The sequence below is a fragment of the Anopheles funestus genome, chromosome 2RL (genome assembly GCF_943734845.2).
Source record: "Anopheles funestus chromosome 2RL, idAnoFuneDA-416_04, whole genome shotgun sequence".
Lineage (NCBI taxonomy): Eukaryota > Metazoa > Arthropoda > Insecta > Diptera > Culicidae > Anopheles > Anopheles funestus.
In genome coordinates this window covers 36800253-36820075 of record NC_064598.1, presented here as the reverse complement: position 1 = coordinate 36820075, position 19823 = coordinate 36800253, and the positions used below count along the sequence as shown (strand labels likewise).

The 19823-nt window shown below is 45.3% G+C and overlaps 5 protein-coding genes and 1 non-coding gene across 9 annotated transcripts; 4 read left to right on the top strand and 2 right to left on the bottom strand.

Moving 5' to 3' along the window:
* The first annotated feature begins 49 nt into the window (after positions 1-49).
* Positions 50-7744, top strand: LOC125763281 (uncharacterized). The gene is made up of 5 exons (XM_049426202.1): positions 50-332; positions 1557-1838; positions 2230-2961; positions 3046-3783; positions 3877-7744. The coding sequence occupies exons 1-5, from the start codon at positions 302-304 to the stop codon at positions 4383-4385; spliced, it is 2292 nt and encodes a 763-aa protein (XP_049282159.1). The 5' UTR covers positions 50-301; the 3' UTR covers positions 4386-7744.
* A 415-nt stretch (positions 7745-8159) lies between these two features.
* Positions 8160-14961, top strand: LOC125765265 (general transcription factor 3C polypeptide 1). Its single transcript, XM_049430201.1, has 7 exons — positions 8160-8342; positions 8425-8758; positions 8835-9710; positions 9777-14189; positions 14294-14486; positions 14554-14644; positions 14711-14961. Exons 1-7 carry the CDS (start codon positions 8264-8266, stop codon positions 14848-14850), a joined length of 6126 nt encoding a protein of 2041 aa, XP_049286158.1. The 5' UTR covers positions 8160-8263; the 3' UTR covers positions 14851-14961.
* A 7-nt stretch (positions 14962-14968) lies between these two features.
* Positions 14969-16173, bottom strand: LOC125765269 (TIP41-like protein). Its single transcript, XM_049430211.1, has 2 exons — positions 15988-16173; positions 14969-15916 (listed from the first exon to the last, which is right to left on the bottom strand). The coding sequence occupies exons 1-2, from the start codon at positions 16009-16011 to the stop codon at positions 15071-15073; spliced, it is 870 nt and encodes a 289-aa protein (XP_049286168.1). The 5' UTR covers positions 16012-16173; the 3' UTR covers positions 14969-15070.
* Positions 16174-16332: 159 nt separating this feature from the next.
* Positions 16333-16880, top strand: LOC125765270 (small nuclear ribonucleoprotein F). The gene is made up of 2 exons (XM_049430212.1): positions 16333-16451; positions 16522-16880. The coding sequence occupies exon 2, from the start codon at positions 16586-16588 to the stop codon at positions 16850-16852; it is 267 nt and encodes an 88-aa protein (XP_049286169.1). The 5' UTR covers positions 16333-16451; positions 16522-16585; the 3' UTR covers positions 16853-16880.
* LOC125765267 (P3 protein-like) lies at positions 16855-19759 on the bottom strand. 4 transcript variants are annotated; one of them, XM_049430208.1, is made up of 3 exons: positions 19396-19759; positions 17149-18559; positions 16855-17081 (listed from the first exon to the last, which is right to left on the bottom strand). In XM_049430208.1, exons 2-3 carry the CDS (start codon positions 18471-18473, stop codon positions 17027-17029), a joined length of 1380 nt encoding a protein of 459 aa, XP_049286165.1. In that variant the 5' UTR covers positions 18474-18559; positions 19396-19759; the 3' UTR covers positions 16855-17026. The 4 variants fall into 4 exon arrangements, with proteins under 4 accessions (XP_049286165.1, XP_049286164.1, XP_049286162.1 ...); XM_049430207.1 differs by having other exon boundaries at positions 16855-17055; positions 19429-19744; XM_049430205.1 differs by having other exon boundaries at positions 16855-17055; positions 19396-19743.
* On the top strand, positions 18667-18738 carry Trnae-cuc (transfer RNA glutamic acid (anticodon CUC)). Its single transcript has one exon. It is a non-coding gene; the product is annotated as a tRNA-Glu (tRNA).
* Positions 19760-19823: the final 64 nt, after the last annotated feature.

Below are 19823 nucleotides of genomic sequence, written 5' to 3'. Positions count from 1 at the left end.
GTTAAGCTACGACACATGCCGATCGAATAAAATGGGCGATTCCGAGCCTGCCAGTCGTAGAGCAGAGTTTTTTTTTCAGTCGCAGCACAAGAGAGCCAAGCCGGGACCGCTGACTCCGAACACGTAGCGTACGCAGAAGCTTTTTTCGACGTTCGCCTATTTGGAAAAGATTTTGTGTTTAAGTGAAGCCTTGCGCTTTGTGAAAGTGAAACAAACAGTGGGCGTGCAAAAATAGGTGGCCATTAAACGAATCAACGCTTTCTTTATTTGTTCACGAACCGTGCACTAAAAGTGAAAAATCATGGCTGATAACCCATCCAGAATGAAGGCTGGTGAGTAAGCGTGAATTGGTGTGTGAAACGATGATGATGATGATGGTAGCAGGCCTCATTGGGGCTGGATTCCAAACGTAGCAGTGGAAAAGAATTAAGCATCCGGAAAGCGCCGGAAATCTGCTTTCATTTACGCTACCAATCTCGACGGTCTGTGTAGCCAAGGAAAAAGGACGCGCTGCGTACGGTTAAAATGGCGTCGCTATTGCTATTTAGATATCTCATCCACAGGGACACAGGCTGGATATACTTTTTGGCCAGGAAATTTCATCGAACATGTTATACAATTTTTCGCGTCTGAAAATCCCCACAGCGTAGCATCCCCCTAAACTCCCCCATTGTAGCATACATATCCGGTTTTTGCACCTTTGCGGCCAAGGTCTACGGTTTCCGTCGAAGCCGATCGGGCGAACAATGGCGGCGGTAGTGAAAAAAATGAGAATGCTTTTTCTCACATCATCTCACTGGCCATACACGCATTGAAACGCGCGCATAACCCTCCTCTTGCCCTTACCGGCACCGTGTATGAAGAGTGAGTGTGTGTGCGTGAAACGGTGCAAACGCGACGGGCAGCAGCAGAGCCGGAGAAAAAACGCCATTAAAGTGATGCTTATGCTGCTGTTCTCGCAATGGCGGCCGCATAGCATGCCGTCCCTTCGACTGTTAGCTCAGCTCACCAATCCTTCACATCCTTTCCATCGTCCTTCACTGTATGGATTTCCAAACTAAAATTGTTTATTTCAGAGTTACAAATCTGCAACGACAAAGCAAGCATTGAGCGAAGTTCCGGAACGAAAACGATACGAAAGTCGCCACCGTCGTCGTCGTTATAGCCTACTGTCGAATAAAACAAAACAATAATGTAATGTTTTTGCTTGACCAGAAGCGCGTAGCGGTTCGGCGCTTCGTCGATCCGCCCGCTGCTCAAACATTGACAAACCACAAAAATTGCGATCCCACCTGTTAGTCTGTTTGGTATTTTAGATTAGAAAGAGTTGCGTTTAGTCATACGTTTCGCTCCACGGTTCCATTCCGGTTCCGCTGTAGAAGAGAAAAAAAACTGGATGGAACTATAGAAATACTTTACAGAGAAACCGAGAATACTCGGAAACACACATACACACATGGTTTTGGAGCAGAAGGCGGGTTGCCGTGTTTTGTTGCCGTCCGAAAGATGCATTTTTCTGTATGGTCTCTCTCTCCGTTTGTGCGTTCTGTTTTCAGACAACAAAAAGAAATTGAATGTTGGCAATCTGCCAGCCGACATCACCGAGGAGGAACTGCGGGAGCTTTTTGCGGACCATCCGGTTGAAAGTGTGGAAATTTTCCACTACAAACAGTACACCTTAGCCCTGTTGCTCTTCAAAGATAAGGAGACGGCAACGAAGGCTCTCAAGGAGAAAGAAAACTCTGTCTTCCGCGGACGTCGGCTGCGTATGCACCTTGAGTTCATCGTCATTTGTCACATGAAGAAGGATGTCTTCGTACATGTTGTAGACAATGAGAGTAAGTTGTTTCTACCACCATTTTTTAATCCGTTGCTTTGTTTTTGATGTAAAAATCTATAATGAAATATCGCATTTGGCGGTGTTTTGCGTAGTTGTTTGGTTGTTGCATTTGTCCTGTGTGATGTCGCCTGTCGAACGAGCGCATCCGTTGCGGTTCTTCCGTCAGCTCGAAGCGTTGGCGGTGGCCGGGTTACGGTATTGGCAGGCTGACCAAGCACATGAAACAAACAGACAAAATGCAAAATGAACGGTTGTCGCCTGATTTTGGTTTCTATTTTTTTCTTTTTCTTCTCTCTCTATTCCATCCAATTGATGATTTTCGTGCTTTCGTGCTTGTTCCGTTGACGTGACGATGACGATGATTATGTGAATATTGTATGTTTTGGTAGATGTAACGGAGGAGGACGTGTATGAGAAGTTTAAAGATCTGGCCAAGGTCCAGTCGGTGGTTTTGTTCCATCCGCTTGCCTACGTGACTTGCACCAGTCCGGAGGACAAGGAGGAAGCAATGAAGAAGATCGCTGAAGCGGGCATTACCGTGTACGATTGTAACGGGCACGATCAGAACCAGCACATTGATGTGTTGCGGGCTGCCAAGCTGTTCTTCCGCAATTTGAACCGCGTCCAGATGTACAACATTCCCGAGAGCTGGATTAGCTCCCAGGACGAGCTGAAAAAGGCTGTCGAAAGCTCCGGTACCGTGACCGAGGTGCGCGTCACGACCGGTAACTTTGGGCCGGCTGCGCAAGTTTTCTACGAGACGGCCGAAGAGGCCAAAGCCGCTGCTGACAAATTGAACCAGCAGCTTTTCGAGGGTAAGCGCGTCCACGCACATCACGTGATTGCCACGATGATACCAAATTTCAAGACAAGCGTGTACGTGGAAAGTTTGGACAAGTCGATCACAGAGGAGATGCTGTATACACACTTTGAGCAGTACGGCGAGATCGAATTTGTCAATCGGCGCAAGTTTGGCGACGAGCATGGTATGGTGTGCTTCAAGGATGCCAGCTCGATAGAACGGGCGCTCGAATGTACCAGCATGCCGGTATCGAAGAAAGACGAGGAAGGCGCCACAGAGGATAAGACCATCGGTGTCAAGCGTTACGATGGTCCACTGGGTAAGCAAAAAAAAGGATGCATCCTGTCTTAACTCTTCTTCCGCGTGCTTTACCTAACGATGTTCGCATTTGTTCCCTTTCCAGTGTTGGATATTAAGCTGCCGGCAATGAAGAAGGGCGTCTCGAGCGAGGAGGGCGAAGAGCAGAAAACACGTCCGCCGCCACAGCCGCTAGCAAAGCTTTGGCCAATTTACGTTGCGAACCTCCCCTACAAGGCGGACAAACGCGAAATCAAACAGTATTTCTCCAGCTATGGTGGACACATTAAGTTTATCTTCTCGCCGAACATTCCTTCGTACAAGCAGAGCCAAACGTCCATGGTGATGGCCGCGCTAATTTACTTTGCACGCCGCGAACAGGCCAATGAAGCCATCAAGGCGTTCAACGGCAAGCACTTCCAGAGCAAGTGTTTGCACGTGTTCCCAGGCCGTAAGGACACGTACTTCGATACGGAAAAATCGATCAAGGTGGTGAGGCTTAATTTGGCCGTCACGGAAGAGAAGCTGTTTGAGAAGTTCCGCAAGTTTGGCTTCATCGAGTGCGTAGTAAAGAAGGATCGCACCACCGCGTACATTGAGTTCCGCGATAAGGAAATTGCCGAAAAGGTGCTGAAGCTGGACGAGAAACAGCGACCGGTGCGTTGCAATGTTGAACCAGTGACCGGCAAAATTAACAAGAAAATTTTCAAAGAAAACGATGAGAAAATTTCGCTCGCTATGCAGGAAATCATCGACAAGAATCCGGCCGTACTGGAGAACGTTTCGTCGGATCGTTCCAGCGGACCGCCACCATTGAAACGTAGTCGGTTCAGCGGACCAGCTAGTAAGTACCTCTTCGGGGTTAACCCTACACCTCTGTAACGAATCATTCAGCTAAATAATGGATTCTTCTTTCCGTGGTTATTTTTTTTTGCAGACTTTGGCATGCAGGGACCACGCAATCAGTTCAATCCGAACAATGGTGGCGATTTCAGCAACCCGCAGGTCATTCAGGATCTGCTTCGGTTGGCTTTCATTTCCGGTAAAAATCTCGGCGAAGGTCTCGCCATTAGTGGCAACAGCAATCCATTCAATAGTGGCGACCCACCGCTACCCAACCTTAACCTGACCAATGGGTTCGGGGGTGGAAACCAGCGAAACAGTTTCAACAATTCCAACAATGGTAATTTTGGTGGAAGTTCAAACAACACCGGCGGTAACATGGGTGGCGGTAACCGCAACAACATGGGTGGTGGTGGCGGCGTTAATCGCAACTTCGGCCAAAACGTGGGTGGTGGAGGCGGTGGCGCCATGGGCAGCGGCGGCTATCGTCTCAACATGGGTGGCAATTTTGGCGGCAAACGTTTCAACGGTGGCTCCCAGCAAACGAACCGCATGGGACAGAACAATCGCCAAGGCGGTGGAAACCAGAACCGACGTTTCTAAGCTCTCCCCCACCCCGCAAAAAAAAGGTAGCGATAGAACACGACAAGATGCATCAACACAATCACACATACCACAACAGAAATCCAAATCACCTAACCAATTTACCATTCTGACTAGGACCATCGTACTCTAGGTATCCTGCGCTTTGGACAACTGAACACAACGTGACGGTGGTTTCTTAGTTGACCACATTTTTGACTTATGCATCTTCTACTAAATGTCTGACATCATTTTACCTTTCGGCAGCGTTTATGTGTGGCACTGTGCGTGACCAACACCATATTTTAGACGAAGACGATGATCACGTTTCATAGTGGGTTGCGCAAGCTATTCGAAACTATCACTATTTGTGTAGTTATATGTGTATCAACAATTACCAAGCAGATCGTGTGTACTGATCGAGCTCCTACATACACACTACGTAGAATCCTTACCACACGTTTGGTGGTATATTTGGAAACAAACAAATGATTCCTGATTGGGAAAAGTTCGGCTTTTTGGATAACTATTGGAAATTTTTGTTAGCCATTTGCAACCCATGTTAGTTTTTATGCAATATATGTTCGTAAAAAAGTATTAGGACAGCAGCTGAAATGTTTGTAAAAATTAGGCATGAAGCCTGGTTTAGGAAACAAAAGGCCCCCGTTTACGATAACCCTCATGATACTTGTCTAGAAGAAGTTGAATTGTTGATTTTATCTTTTGTATTCTATTCTCTTTGACATACTGCATCTTAGGGCTATGTATGAAGGATTAAACAAATGAATTGCTTTTGTAGAGGGTCGGTTACATAGAATTGTACTATAAGCTTGGCCTAGTACGCCTTGCCCTTGCACCAAGGATCGACTATAGCGATGCGTGGTAAAACATAAGTCTAGTGATCCAAAATATGGCTCCAAAACGCTACAACGTAATCCAAAATTGGTTAATATTATTTTTAGAGGAAACTACCGACCGGTACGATCTTTTTTTTTACATAAAGCTGATATATAACGCAAATAAAAGATGTGCGTGTATGTTTTATGTGAATGTTTTTTTTTTGTATTGTTTTTGTAAAGTGTGCAACTAAGTTCTTGCAATGTTCTGTGTGATAGTTTACGCAAATAGGTTTTAATTGATTTGATCGTGAAGCTTCTGCTATTGTTTTATTTGAATTTTTATCTTCGTTCCATTTGGGATGATAGATATGTTAGGTTTTAAAAATTAAGGATACATAATTTCAATATTTCATTTGCTCCCTCAAGCCGTGCAATACCTATTTTACCATTTGACTGATCTATCTGAGACCGGAAATAATGGCGTATGGTCATTATTTCAGAACACCAAATCATATATAAATACCAGACAAACAGAAGCGGGAACTTAGTGGCGCACGTAAGAGTCTTGGATAGCAATCTCGAATCGATCCGGTTAGGAAGCATAGTTTGTTCAATAATCGTTCGCAGCCATATATAGGCACCGATGTGTATGTGTATGGATCTACATTTTGACGAGAAGTGACTAAACATAAGCGAGCCTCGGCTCATGAAAGCGTTGGAAGTTTTTTTTTAAATGAAAATATCTTTATGCAAAATAAATAATGCATGATTATTAACTGCTTACAATGGAATGAACATGATAAACATAGCATGAGTATAGGATAAGCCACAAATATGTGACGATTAAATGATTAAATGGAATACTTAAACGTAGGTCAGCGGTCGGGCATCCATGTAGTTGTGTGTAATGCCGCCCTGCTAGCACAATGGCAACGAAGCCATCAATTCGGGAAACATAGTTAACGTGTACACGATCGCAAAGAAATGGCTACGAAGTTTGTGTTTGATATACTTGGATGGTGAGCACTACAACATGACGTAGCGTGCGAATAAAGCACTAAAAAGGAGCGGATTTATATGTTCTCGTAATGGTTCCGCGTAAACATTAGCAGTGGAATGTATCGGATTTGTTGTATAACATGCTGGTGCAACTATTATTCTCTACTGAAAAGCACACAAACACAAAGTCTACGGAAAAAGGGAAATTAAATAATTTAAAGAGCAATGTAGACCTTTTTTTTCTTCTGAGTCGACGGATTAGCAGTCGATACAGTGTTAAACAGCATTAAAACCCAGCACAGAAATCTTGAAAATGTATGTTCCATGCGAACAGAGAGTAGCTCCGTAGCGAATGCTGCTACGTGTTCTCATTCTAGCGTAATACAAGAATGAGATGAAATAGATAGATCATGTGTAGCAGGACACTGGTTATTTTTGTTTCCGAAGTTAGACAGTGGCTTCATGGCCAACACGTTTTAAAGCACCATAAAACCATAGGTGACGTAAATATCGAGACATAAATTGGAATTCTTTGGACGATGCTGATACAACAGCCACTCTCTCGTTTCGTCCTATGTGCGATGGTTTTTGTTCGTGAGCGGGAAGCTGTGCAGCACATAACCAATAACCGAACAATTTGCGCAATAGCCCACCCAGTGGATGCAATCAACTCAACATTGTGTAAAACCGTCGACATATCGGAACGGAAAATCGTCGTCATTTGCAAACTCACGAACACGGTTCAATGCGGAACCAAACAAAAAGGTCAACAAATTACTACTATTCACTCCTTCTCAACTCTTACAACTGTATTGTATAATTATAATCTACTATTTAGTGTGAGCATATTTCATAAATTGAAACTCAGAACCGATCGTACTAACAAAACGATCATGCGATGAAACTGTAGGTAATGTCGCAGCAATAAGTGGAAAACGTATTTTTCGGAATACAGTAAAAAAAATGGAAAATTTTCAAAAAATAAAGTAAAAATTGTAAAACACAACAAGAGCGGCGATTGTCATTTTTGTCTTGGCTGTGTAATTCAGCTCGAAGGTGATTTCTTTTTGTATTCGTTGGGAGCATGTTACTCCACTTTGTAAAACTTATTGGACTGTTGGAAGTTCTTGTTTTTTTATGTTCTAGCCCATATTTGATGCAAAAGATAATCCTGTAGAAAGGTGTAGTTTCGATTGCCCATGACATGGTGGGAAACTTATGGTTAAATTCAAGTGTTTTCCGCGATTTTCGCTACAAGCGTAAAGAGAATTAAATACATTTCTACGCGAAATGTACAGCTGAAAAAGTGACTGTGTGTAACTACTCATTTGTAGTTATAGTGGTCGATAAGTAAGTAGAGTGAACAAGAAACGATCTTTCGATGATATGTTATCAGCATTGAGGAAATTTTGCATACACTGGGGAAAACCTAGGTGAATTCTGCAACCAACTTTATCATCGCTATAATTACTTTATTTTTCGTTACAGGTATACTTTATGATTGACTAATTACAAATAAACTCTACTTTTCCAGACAATTACTATTCTAACGGTGGTCTAGTATTTTCAATTCACGAAAGAAATGTTCGTAAAGCAGAATATGCTGAGCTAGTCAATAAGAATAATGCGTGTAGTATTCACGTATGGTACTAGTACAATACTAATATGTAGTCAAACTTTTAAACTAAAACAAATGTAAAACACGTTTCAAACATCTTTGCGGCATGTGCGCGCCTTGTACCATTTGCTTCATCAATGCTAAAAGCTGAACAATCAACAATGGAAAACTCCAAGTCAATTAATCGTCCGTTATTTTGATTGGCCAAGCTTATGAGCGTGCTATGCTTTTAAATGATGAGTTTACAGTTTTAAGTTTTAAGAATTTTAAATTATTCTCGATATTACAAAAAATGGGAATTTGTGCACGTGATTCAAAAAATATCCTTTTCCATCATGACCGCCATATGTACGCTGTCATTGTACTGTCATTGTGACAAAGTGTCATGTATACAAACAAGTTTTCAGACGATGTAGATTGGTGGATGTAGTTTAGATGCAAAAATGCTACCGAACGCATCTTTAACATCGATAGTAAATGAAGAAATAAGTTTGGAAGGTCTTGAAGGCAGTACGCTAGATTGTAAGTACGCTCCCATGTAACTATACCACAAATAAGCAGGTATGCATTCTTCATGTCGCTTCTGTTTATCATATGCTTCCAGCACTATGGAACCACATAGCATTGCGGATGAAACTGTCGATGCCATTGCCCCCAAAGCTGATGGCATCGATCTGGACGATGGTTTTGCGTAATACGGAATTTGAGTTTTATCTGTTGCTAAGCGAAAGAAAACCATTCGCACACTTTAACCGGCTGGGCAATCTTGATCCGGAAAATGGTATCGCCGTGCAGCCGAGCGAATTTCCGGGCCATCGGTTTGCGTACCGTTTGGTGGAAGCGAATGGTATCCGAGGATCGTGCGAAGAATACGACACACGAACATTGATTCCGCGGGACGAGTTGCGTAAAATCAGCTGCATTGATGCGGAGCTAAGGTAATGGGATGTGTTTTAAATGTGTGTTCTTTGCACTGTCTGTTAATGGATTTCTATACTTCCACGTATATTATAGATATGGTCGGAAATTTGTCATCGTAGCATCGCAGCGTATGCGCGAATCATTTTTAATCATTCCGAACTGTACGGCCGAACTGACTGGTATGCAGTACTGCATACTCGAATGGATCGGTCGTTCCCGGTTCCATGGGGAAACATCGCACGGCAAGTACTCATTGGTGGAGATTTCCGGCGATTCAAGCTCACTGTTTTACCACCGTAAGGTTCTCAGTTCCGCAAAGCTGATCACGCGCCAGAACCTCTCGATCCGTATAGATGATGTCAGCATTCAGGGGATGGTATTTCATCTGCCGCGTTACTACACGGAGATGAAAACGAAGCAATTGCTTATCGTGGAACGGGTCGTTAGCGAGCTCAAGAAACGTGAACACTATATGGCGGATTACGAAGAAATTAAGCTGATGGTGCTGAATAAATCAGACGCTGGCAAATTGTTTCGCTCGCCCGAATTTCAGCGCTTCATCAAAACGGACGAGACGGTTTCGTTTCGTACGCTGTACCCGAATGCACCGCCAAGCTCGTACCTAACAAAGCGAGGTGAAGAAAAGATGATACGCGTGATGCGATTAATCGACCCAAAGGCGGACGTGTACGATATGTGGAGCCGTGAAGCGGCCGACGAAGGTGGAACTGATACGAAAGAAGGTTTTCTAGCCAGCGCCGATAGTAAAGCGCTTTACGTTGACATACCACTGCTACAGCTGGCGTATAACGTGATTGCAGAACAAGGTGGAAAAGGAATATCACAATCGGAAATGGCCCAGGAGCTGGGATTGGATAAGTTAAACGCGCGTGCTGTTGTGAAAAATATGACCAAGCTCAAAAGCATCGAAAGCATGGCCGTAGACGAGGGCAGACAGCGAACTTCCAAGTAAGTGTTTAATTAGCGTATCAAACGGATTGTAGCCTTATTGAACGTTCTTTTTTTTCTTTGCAGATTTTTCATACCCGGCAGCTCACAACGGTCGGCCTTATTTGAGAAGGAAATGTCCCAATACGTAACGAACCAGATGAGTTTGATGGAAAGCCGACAGCAAATCAAAAGCGAACCGGAAGAAGAACCTGTCGAGCACAGTGCACCCGAAATCGTTGCCGGCATGAGCTTTTCCACTGAAACTACAGCGTTCATTAGGGAATGCTCTTCCCCAACGTTAATAGCGAACGCGTTCGATAACACAGTGCACGATAACTTCACCACCGAAGTGGTTTTGTCCGACCAAATGTTGCTGAAAAAATCTGCCAAAAGCGTTTCATCGAAAGTGCACAAGAAGCCAATCAGCGAGCTGATGTTGCGACGTTGCAACTTCATCATGGAGCTGGTGAAGCAAGACGAAGCAATCGAACCACGGTCGATTTTAAAAAGTTTGAAACTGGCAGAGCTGGCAGTCGGCAATCAGTATACGGCCTGCAACAAATCGTTAATGCGTCTGATCGCTCGACTTGCTGCCGACAAGCTGGTGCAGATCGCAAACGTAACACTGAAGCGCGAGGATCGCGAATTTCGTCTCGTCTACATTTGCGATCCCAAAATAACGGCCGATCATCCCGGACTACTGTCGAAGCTGGCTATGGCGAAGTCGAGAATCGTGCTGCAGCAAACGCAAACCACGGCTACCGATCAGGAGTCAGCGGTGCGTGCACCGGAGGAACTTCGTGGATACCATGGTTGTTTGCCAAAGTGTCCGCGCATGAAGCTATATCACGAATATCTATTCTATACGGCGCACGTTCAGCCAAGGGATGCCCGCGAGCTGGACATAAACGATCTGGAATCGATCAATCTGCACGGTATAGATTTGAACGAAATATCCCCTATATACAGTGATACGAACGATTGGCGAATGTTTATTCCACCACTGAATTTGTACGACGGGTACGGTGTCGGTTGGGTGTTACTGACCGATGTGGTCGTACGTATGCCAATGTTTGTCTTTTGCTCGATCTGTTCGTACTCCTTTTACACACCGGCGCTCGATTACTATCTGAACCATCCGATACGGAAGTACACGCTACTGAAGGATCTACCGGATGCGGTACGGATGCAGCTGTTACAGAGACGTCGCTACATATACGCGATTCTGGACATTACGAAACTGTTGTGTTACGCGGGCCTTCTGCAGATGGGGCCTCAGTTGCGCAAAACACGCGATCAAACGTACGTGTATTTGAACCAAAATGCTTGCCTGCTGAATACGACCGGGTCGAAGGACAGCTACCATGAAATTGAGGCACGCAAATATCCGACGATACAGTTCCGCCTAGAAACGATGGACGACGTGCAGGAGTACTGGGAGCGGTTGTATGAAATAGCGATTTCAACGCGATTAAACTCGCGCAACACAGCCATCGGACGGGTAGTGTTTGTGCAGCAGCTAAATGCAAAAGCCGCCATGGTGGATGCACTTCGCGTACAAACGGAAGAAACGGTCCGGCTCAATGATTTGCCCGGTCAGTTGCCGCACGGAGATGCAAAGGGTGCTGCCGGCTTTGATACAGCTATGTTTATGCATCTCAAAACGAACTGGCAGAAGATAATGAACACCTCCGACTATCGGCACCGGCTCGACAAACACCGGTTGAAGATCGTTCGACGATCGGTAAAGATGAAGAAAAAGCAGGCTGAAGGGGCCGCCGGCACAGCAAACAGCGGCACTGCCGCAGATCAAACAAATTCACCTGGCGTTATTTTGACGGTAGCACGGAAAATGCGCAAAAATCAAATCCGGAAGCGCGTCATTAAGCCGCGCAAACAATCGCAGCGGTTTCAGCGCCAGTGCTACGACGAGGTAGACAGAACGGCACTGAGATCGATGATAAACTTGCGCGTTAAGTGGACACGGGCCGAGGATCAAATACTGGTGCTGTGCCGCGTCGCGCAATTGTACATGTTTCCCAGCCTAACCATAAGCTGCCCGATCAATTCGACCATCTTCCGGGATGTGCTGCATTGGGCGAATGTGCGTTCCGTAAACAAAACATCACGTGCCTGCCAAAGGCGTGTGCTGTATATGGTGAAGAAAGTGCCTGGAGTGGCGGACACTATACGGACCTGCCTGGAAGAAGCGAAGCAGAATGCGTTAATCACGGAACGCTTTGGGCCGGGATTTGCTCAAAAGTTGCGCGAACGATTCGAGGATGTCGAAGATTATATGGTGGCCGTTCGTATCCATTTCGTGCAGTTGGTGCACATGGTCCGACAGCTCTGTTCCAATATGGTACGGGGTAATGATAATGGCAGTGGATATGTAATGCCACGGGCACAAAGACGTACGGAGGCACCGCGCAAGACCACGCTTCGCATTCCAGCCACTATCGATGAGCTGTACCGGAAGTTCAACGTAACCGATACGAGTAGTATCGGGAAGCAACTAAACTATGGCACAGATCCAACCACCTTACAGGAACTGCAAATGTACAAGCTAACCATTCTCATGCACAGCGCCGTTACTTACGGACGTACGACCGAGCCACTGCAGAACGTGTATCGTGAATACTCGGAAAGCATCTTGACCGGTGCGATGCGTCTGATGCGTAATTACCATCTAGTTTCGCTAAATAAGAAGCTGAAGGGCGTTGGAACGAAATTGCTCGTAACGCACACATCAACGGCGGAGGATCGCGAGCTGTACCACGTGTCGATACATTACCAGCAGCAGCTAATGACATCGCTTTCGTTCGATTTGTTTTTGCCCATTTTTGGCCAGTACATGCAGCTGCTCGATCGGGTACGGTACGACGAGATGTACGCGTACGATGACGAAGCGCAGGGTTTGGTATTGCTGCTCAGCGAACTGCTCGCTACCGGGCGGGTCGACGTGCAGATCGATCAAGAAGCTAACTACATTGGGGTGCGTGCAGACACGAAGGAAAAGGTCCCATTTTACTCGGATGTGTTGAATCCTTTAGCCGAACAGGAAACCGGATCGGGACAGGAGGAAGCGAGCGGCTCCAAAAAAATGTCTCCCAAACCGGTCCCCTTTAAAACGCCCATCGAGCGGAGTAAACCAGCATCAAACAAACTTCGGTTTTCCTCACAAAAAGATTGCACCTTCCAGTACGTATCGCATCCGGTGGAAAAGTTACTAAAGTTACCAATAGAATACTTTCACTTTTTCTGCCTGCTGGAGCAACTGCAAGTGTCGGATCGGCGTTTGATTGTACAGACGTTTAAGATCGACGATACGCAGCCGGTAAACTGTTCGCTACCCAACTGTGTCTGCGCCTCGTCCACCAAAGCTGGTGGATCGCGAAATGTCGATCTTGTCGGGCGTTGTCTATCGATGGTACGCGGACGAGAGGATCTGTTGGCGCGCATTAAGCAACATGCGACGGATCGATCGCATCGAAAGAACCGAGTCGATGTTTCGATGATGTTCGAAATTCGCGAGGAGAATTTGCTACTGTTCTTCGTCAGATACATCGTAGAGTTTCAGCAGCGCTGGATCGAAAAGCAAAAGCGTGACGTGAATCGGCAGAACCGGTCAATGCAGGGACTCGATCGAAGTACGATCAATATGGTAGAATTAATTGACGAATGTCTACACTTTGATGGTGAATTTCCCGAGTACAATTGGCTCGATCGGTACGAGATGTCCAACGTGGTTGAGGATGAGGATGTCGGTGAAACAGAACAGGGTGACGACCGTACGTACGACAATCTGCGAGCGCTAAGCGAGAAGGTGTTTAAGCTACACAACTTCTATGAAGTCATGCTGATGAAGGTGCACATACGCCTGAGAACAACATCATTGATCGACAAGTTCGGTGCAAATGCTCTTGCCGATCGAGAGCCGTACGGTCAGTGGAATGTGCCACGCTGCTTCCTGCCGGACGGTGCAAAGCGTCGCCGTGATCTGCTAGTGAAGCTTACAAGCGATGCTGTGTGGCCCACGATGGAGCAACTCGAACGGCCTCTGCACGAAGCGATGTCGGTAATCGAACGGAATGCTAATGCGAGTGCGCTGCTTGCGTACATTGAGTCGAAACAGAAGCTCGGTGCGAGTGTGCTTGATCTGGCGCTAAACTTTCCAAACCACGCGCAATTGAAGCAGCTTTTGCAGGTACTGTGTGGCTTTAAGCTGCTACTGCGTACCGGTTTCCGTACCATTACCTATGTTCACTGGCAGTTTGTCGAAGAGTGGCTTACGAAGGCACCGGTGCCGGAAGTTAAGGAACACCCGGAAGATCAACCGTCCAGTTCGGTACCGGTAGCAGCAGAGACGAGCAAAGGCAACAAGCGAAAGGGTGCCGCACTGTTGGATGCAGAACAGAGCAGTGCCAAGCGGGCGAAAGGAAATACAGCGGCAGTGAACCGCCAGGATAATTCGGATAGCAAAACCCCTGCGAGAAAGTGAGTAAAAAGGGATGTCTGCATAAGCTTCCTACATTAGCAAACGCTTACATTACATTACCAACTCGAACCCACTAATTACACCGTGTTTATCGTTGTTTTAGGAATCAACGAAAGTATATGCTGTTGGCGATGGCACCCTGGATAAGAATTGATGGTCTAATTAACAAGCGTTTGCTGTTCCGTTGGCTAACTTCAATATTGCTCTACTGTGTGGCTCATCCGGGCGTACCGCTGAATGTCCTTTCCGTGCGATTTAACATGATGCCCCCGTTTCATTTGAGACAGCTGTTGGAGGTTTGTTTAAATGCTGCGATACCTAAACTGTGCGGGAATAGTAATTCGTTGGTAATTCTTTCTACAGATGCTGCAAAATTACGGTTGCATTAGTCTGCATTCAATGGAATGCACAGTAAAGAAAACGATTTTCACCGTTTACTCGTCAGTGACTGTTGGTAAGTGAAGATGATTTTTGTCGACTAATCAAGCTTTCCTAATGATTCGTCCATTCCCATTGATAGTACCGGCGACGGAGTTTCTGCCCGACGAACAAACCTACGTAGACGTCGCACCGGATGCGCTGAGTACGCTTTCGCTTTGCATTGGTGAAAATCGCAAGTACGGTCAAGATATTTACGATCCGATGAGAAAAAATCCGTAAGCTTAATTAGGTATGTGTATTTAATTTTAAAATAATAAAAATAGCTAAAACATGATTGATCAAGCAGTAGAATAATAAATGTTTGATTGAAGGATAAATCGAGTCTTTAATCGAGGAATTTGATCGTACAGAACACACACATGAGAAACGTGTAGGAATTTATTTTTCATGTTGAATATGTTAAATCACATGGCCGTTCTATCGATCACCGGCGATCACCCTATTCCTGTTCCGGTTTTAGGATCGTGAGCTTTTCGTTCACTTTTCGTACGACGGGTAGTTTATCCACGATATGGTCCGGATTGGTGAAGAGCGCTGGTGGAATATGTTTCAGTTGTTCCACCTTTGCTTCGCGGTGCGTAAACTCCTTCAGCACATAATCATTGCCCTTTTCGTAGTGGAACCGGGTGTCGTTGCTTCGAAGCAATACGTTATCGACACGCAGAAAGTAACGCAATAAAATGTAGAACCCGGACGGCATTACGCGCACCTTCACTGAAAGCAACGATATGCCGTGATCGTGCAGTTCGTCTTCGAACAAGGTCAGGTTGTGATAAAACAGGATCTCTTCCTTGCGCATCAGCTTAAACATATCGATTCGCTGCTCAGTCGGTTCTACCCGGAAACGATCGTTCACCGTGCCCGCATATTCAGTCGAAAACGTCCAATCGAAGGGTTTCACTTTATCCGCCGTCTGTGCCGCTTCGGGGCGGCTTTCACGCCACTCATCCGAACAAGCCACCTTCAGATCGAGCTTTTCGTTGCGCACAAACTTTAGTGCATCGAGCGGATTGAATTCCAGCTGTGCACCAGACGAATGACTTATGCGTAGCACATTCCGGTGAAACACCATGTCCGGCAGGTGTGGTAATGCGAGGGTAAAGTTGTACACGCACAGCTCACAACAGCCAGGTTCGCCGGCCACACAAGTATCCCCGTTGATGCAGACACTTTTGAGGATGTGGGATTTAGTGTAGCCGATGGTCCAATCGTCGAATTGATACGTTTCTCTATCCACCGGCAAACGGACGGGACCGAGATCGTCTGCTCCGGTAACCTGCGGAGGCTAGATAAGGAATACAGCATAAACAGATGCGAATGCACGGTTTCGGCGGTCCGATAAAGCTAGCTACTTACGGCTTGTGCTGCTGTGGTAGCCATTAGTGAGTGTGATAAAACTATTTCTGATACGAACGTAATGATACAAATTATGTGTGAAAATGATGTAAACAAGAAATTCCCAGCGTCTTTCGTTTATCTACCCGTGTTGTTGACATTTGCAATCATTGCTCCTAGAGCTGTTTGGTAAAAACGCATTTACAATTACATTTTTTTCCTAGCAAAAATTAATACGATTTTTTTTTAATAAAAGACCATTGTTTTGAAACTACATTTGTTTGCATTTTGAATTTAAGTTGTTTAGAAAATCTTGTCATCCACGCGGTCTTGTAGAAACTACAATTTTCCGATTCAAAAAGGATGTCAAACACGCTTGCAATTTGTCAAAATTTCCCCCGCCGGCTGTGCTCTGGAGAAGAAAAACAGATTTCACTGAAAGACGCCGATGTTTTAGCAGCTTTCGCATTTCCCAGCAAATTACGGTTTGTGTGAATAGTACAATTTGTTTATCCCAAAGTCGTTAACTGTTGGTGTTTTTGTCATTTTATGTAGGTGTGTGCTATTTGCTTTGCTTGTCCACGGATCCACAGTAAGAGAAACAAAACATTCTTCCACGATGGCGACTGCTATGCCAATAAACCCGAAACCATTTCTAAATGGACTTACCGGCAAACCGGTAATCATAAAACTAAAGTGGGGCCATGAGTACAAAGGGTTCCTGGTGTCGGTGGACGGTTACATGAATATGCAGCTAGCAAACACGGAAGAGTTTGTGGACGGACAAAACACGGGACACCTCGGCGAGGTGCTGATTCGGTGTAACAACGTGCTGTACATTCGGGGCATAGACGATGAAGACGAGGAAGGTGAAATGCGAGACTAAAATAGTGTTTAGAATAAATGGTTTTTTTCTGTATTTCGATGTACAAAAATCACTTTTCAATGTGAATGTTTAATTCGCTACCATCAGCAGCAGCACCACCACCACCAGGGAAGATTGTAGATTCATATTGTTGCTAGGAGGCTGCGACCACTGGATCCGTCTCAGTTTTCGGTATTAAACTGTTTTCAGCTCGTCGCTTCGTTCTGGAATTACAAGATAGTGGTTGCGGCTTGAGGATATCAAGTTAGCATAAAAACATGCACTTGACAAACACGGGCTCAACAAACGCAACTTACCTTTCGTGAATTCGTAGACCGATCAGAAGCAACAGTAAAGGTAAAGGTGTCATAATTGCATTCGAAACGGGCATAACCGTCGTTAAATCGGCTGCCGGTTGTTCCAGGGCAAAGCGCAACAGGAAGATTGCAATACCGGTATTCTGAATGCCCGTTTCGACGGAGATGGCCAATGAATCGGCAAGAGGTAGACGCATTAAGTGGCTTGCCAGAAATCCGAAACAGTAACCAATTAACGGTAGCCCCAAACCAGCGATGATGATTTGCCAGGAAAATAGCTCAAACAGGTACAGGTTGGTGACGATTGCGAAGATGACGATGAATAAGATTAATATCACGGACATGGGCTTAAGGATGCGTACCAGCAGCCTGCTAAACCGGGGACAGTAACGTTGTATGAGCAATCCGGCACTGATTGGTACAACCAGCCCTATGGCTGTGTAGGCGATACGGCTATACGGTACGACAAGATTTGCCCGCTGGAAGATAGTACGACCGAGGGTGAAAATCCACAGCGGCATCATACCGAATGCTGCCAGCGTGCTGATGGTGGTCATGGCGATTGAAAGCGTGAGATTCCCGCCCAAAGCCACGGTCCAGATATTGGAGGCTCCACCGGCTGGTGAAACTCCGGTGAAGAACAGCCCCAACTGGAGCTCGTAATTGTCGGGGAAAAGTAAATGCCCCAGTCCGTAGCTTAACAATGGCATGAACACAAACTGGCAGATAAATCCTATCACGGGACCCACCGGTCGGCGCGCGATCTGCTTCAGTGCTCCTACGTCTAGCGCTGCGCCAAAGTTGATGTACAGGATGGATATGAGCAGTATGACCGATCCGGTAAACACATGATCAATCACGCGTTCGGGGCGTATTACGGTCACGGGCAGGGTGGACGATTTGAGTCGCTCCGTGGAACCGTTCTTGTGCACCAATTCGACGAAAAGTTTAGTCTGTCCAAGGAAGTTTGCAACGATGTTAAACGACCCGTTGTACGCGACGGACGCGGCAAGCGGTTCGAGTATAAAGATTGTACCATTCTCAACCCAAGCCACGTGTTCCCGCTCACTTCTTAACTGTATGGAACGAATATCATCTAAGTCCGTCGTCTTGATGTGATCGATCCGCACGGTTACGTTTCGCATCGTATCCATGTCCATATTGAGATTAGGCGGATCATAAGTGACTTCCCAGTCTACACTGGACACCTGGCCGGCTTTATTCTGCTCATCGTCGTTGGCTATTAAAGTGGCTTTGCAGGTGGCTATCACTTGAAGTATCAGTAGGGCAATGAATATCAGCAGCTTATAGAAGGGGCAGGCCATTGTACTCGATGGAATTACGTTGCGTGATGCGTTTGTCTTTGGCCAGTGTTACCAAGCACGGGTGCGAAAAGATTTGGTCGAATTTTCTGTGGAAGAAAACAGACGGTTAGTGTGGGGAGATTGAACACGCCGCCAGTTGTAAAGAAGGTGGCGAGGAATACTGTTTTGTTTTGTACGACCACTCCTTCGACAGTCCCATATTGTCTAGTGGTTAGGATATCCGGCTCTCACCCGGAAGGCCCGGGTTCGATTCCCGGTATGGGAAACATTCTTTTTTATTTTTTTTCCATTCCTATTCTCTTCTTGACGAAAGAGATGAATCACACCGGCACGCGCACACACAGTATCGGCTTCCTTTGATTGTTCAATTAATAATCTTTATTACTACAAATGCTACCTTCCAAACCAACGATGGCTGTAGTAGATTTGTTGTTTGCCCTTATCTACAAATTCTGACCGCCGGTTTCAACGAAATAACGTGCACTGATTGCGTTTGTTTGTGAGTGTCGTTTTGCTTCGAAGAGGAGCACCATCCAACCACAAAATCTCATATCAGAGGGACATCGGAATCTTATCGCGGTTAGTGTTTGTTGTAACGCAATGCTAGTTATCTATCATCTCAGCACGTCTCACTAGTATTCTGGTTTTAGTCTAATCCACTTTCATGTCAAGCGAATCCCTCTTCGACCAAAGAAAAACCTGTTGCACAATAGTTGAACCGCGCACTCCGACTAATTGCTGCTAGCTTAGAGAAACTATAATGAACAACTTTACAGCAGTTTTGCTCTCCACTACGTTTCTTCACCTCACGCCAACAGTCATGTTATGGAATAATTTCGTCATTCCAGTCTTTACTGAAAGTCTCCCCGGTATACTGAAAGATGGTATTACGGTAGAATAAATTAGCAGGAACACAAATTACCATGAGAGTTTCACAAACATTGCGCACACGTACACTATATTTTATGCTGTGTATAGAGCAAAATCGCTGGAAAAACAAAAACACTCTACTTTCGGAAAGTTGTGCTACAGTTTGGTCTAAAAAAAAGTGCGCACTACTTCACGTTTTTTGTTTAATTTTTTATAATTATAAATCACGTTCGTGTTTTGGCCTTCCGCCTCGTTTCGGCACAAAAAACGGAATAAAATTGATCAGCAATTGTTCTCGATTGCAACTAGCCCGATTGAGTGAAAAAACATTACTATATAGAACAAAAATGTGTGCTGATTTGCGCTACGTCGGTGTCACAACGAAACCCTACAAATGTCACATGGTAGTTTCTGTTGATCCCTACAAATTTTGTGATGGAAAAGAAAAAAATAGTTTAATTCTATCATGAGTTTTTATTT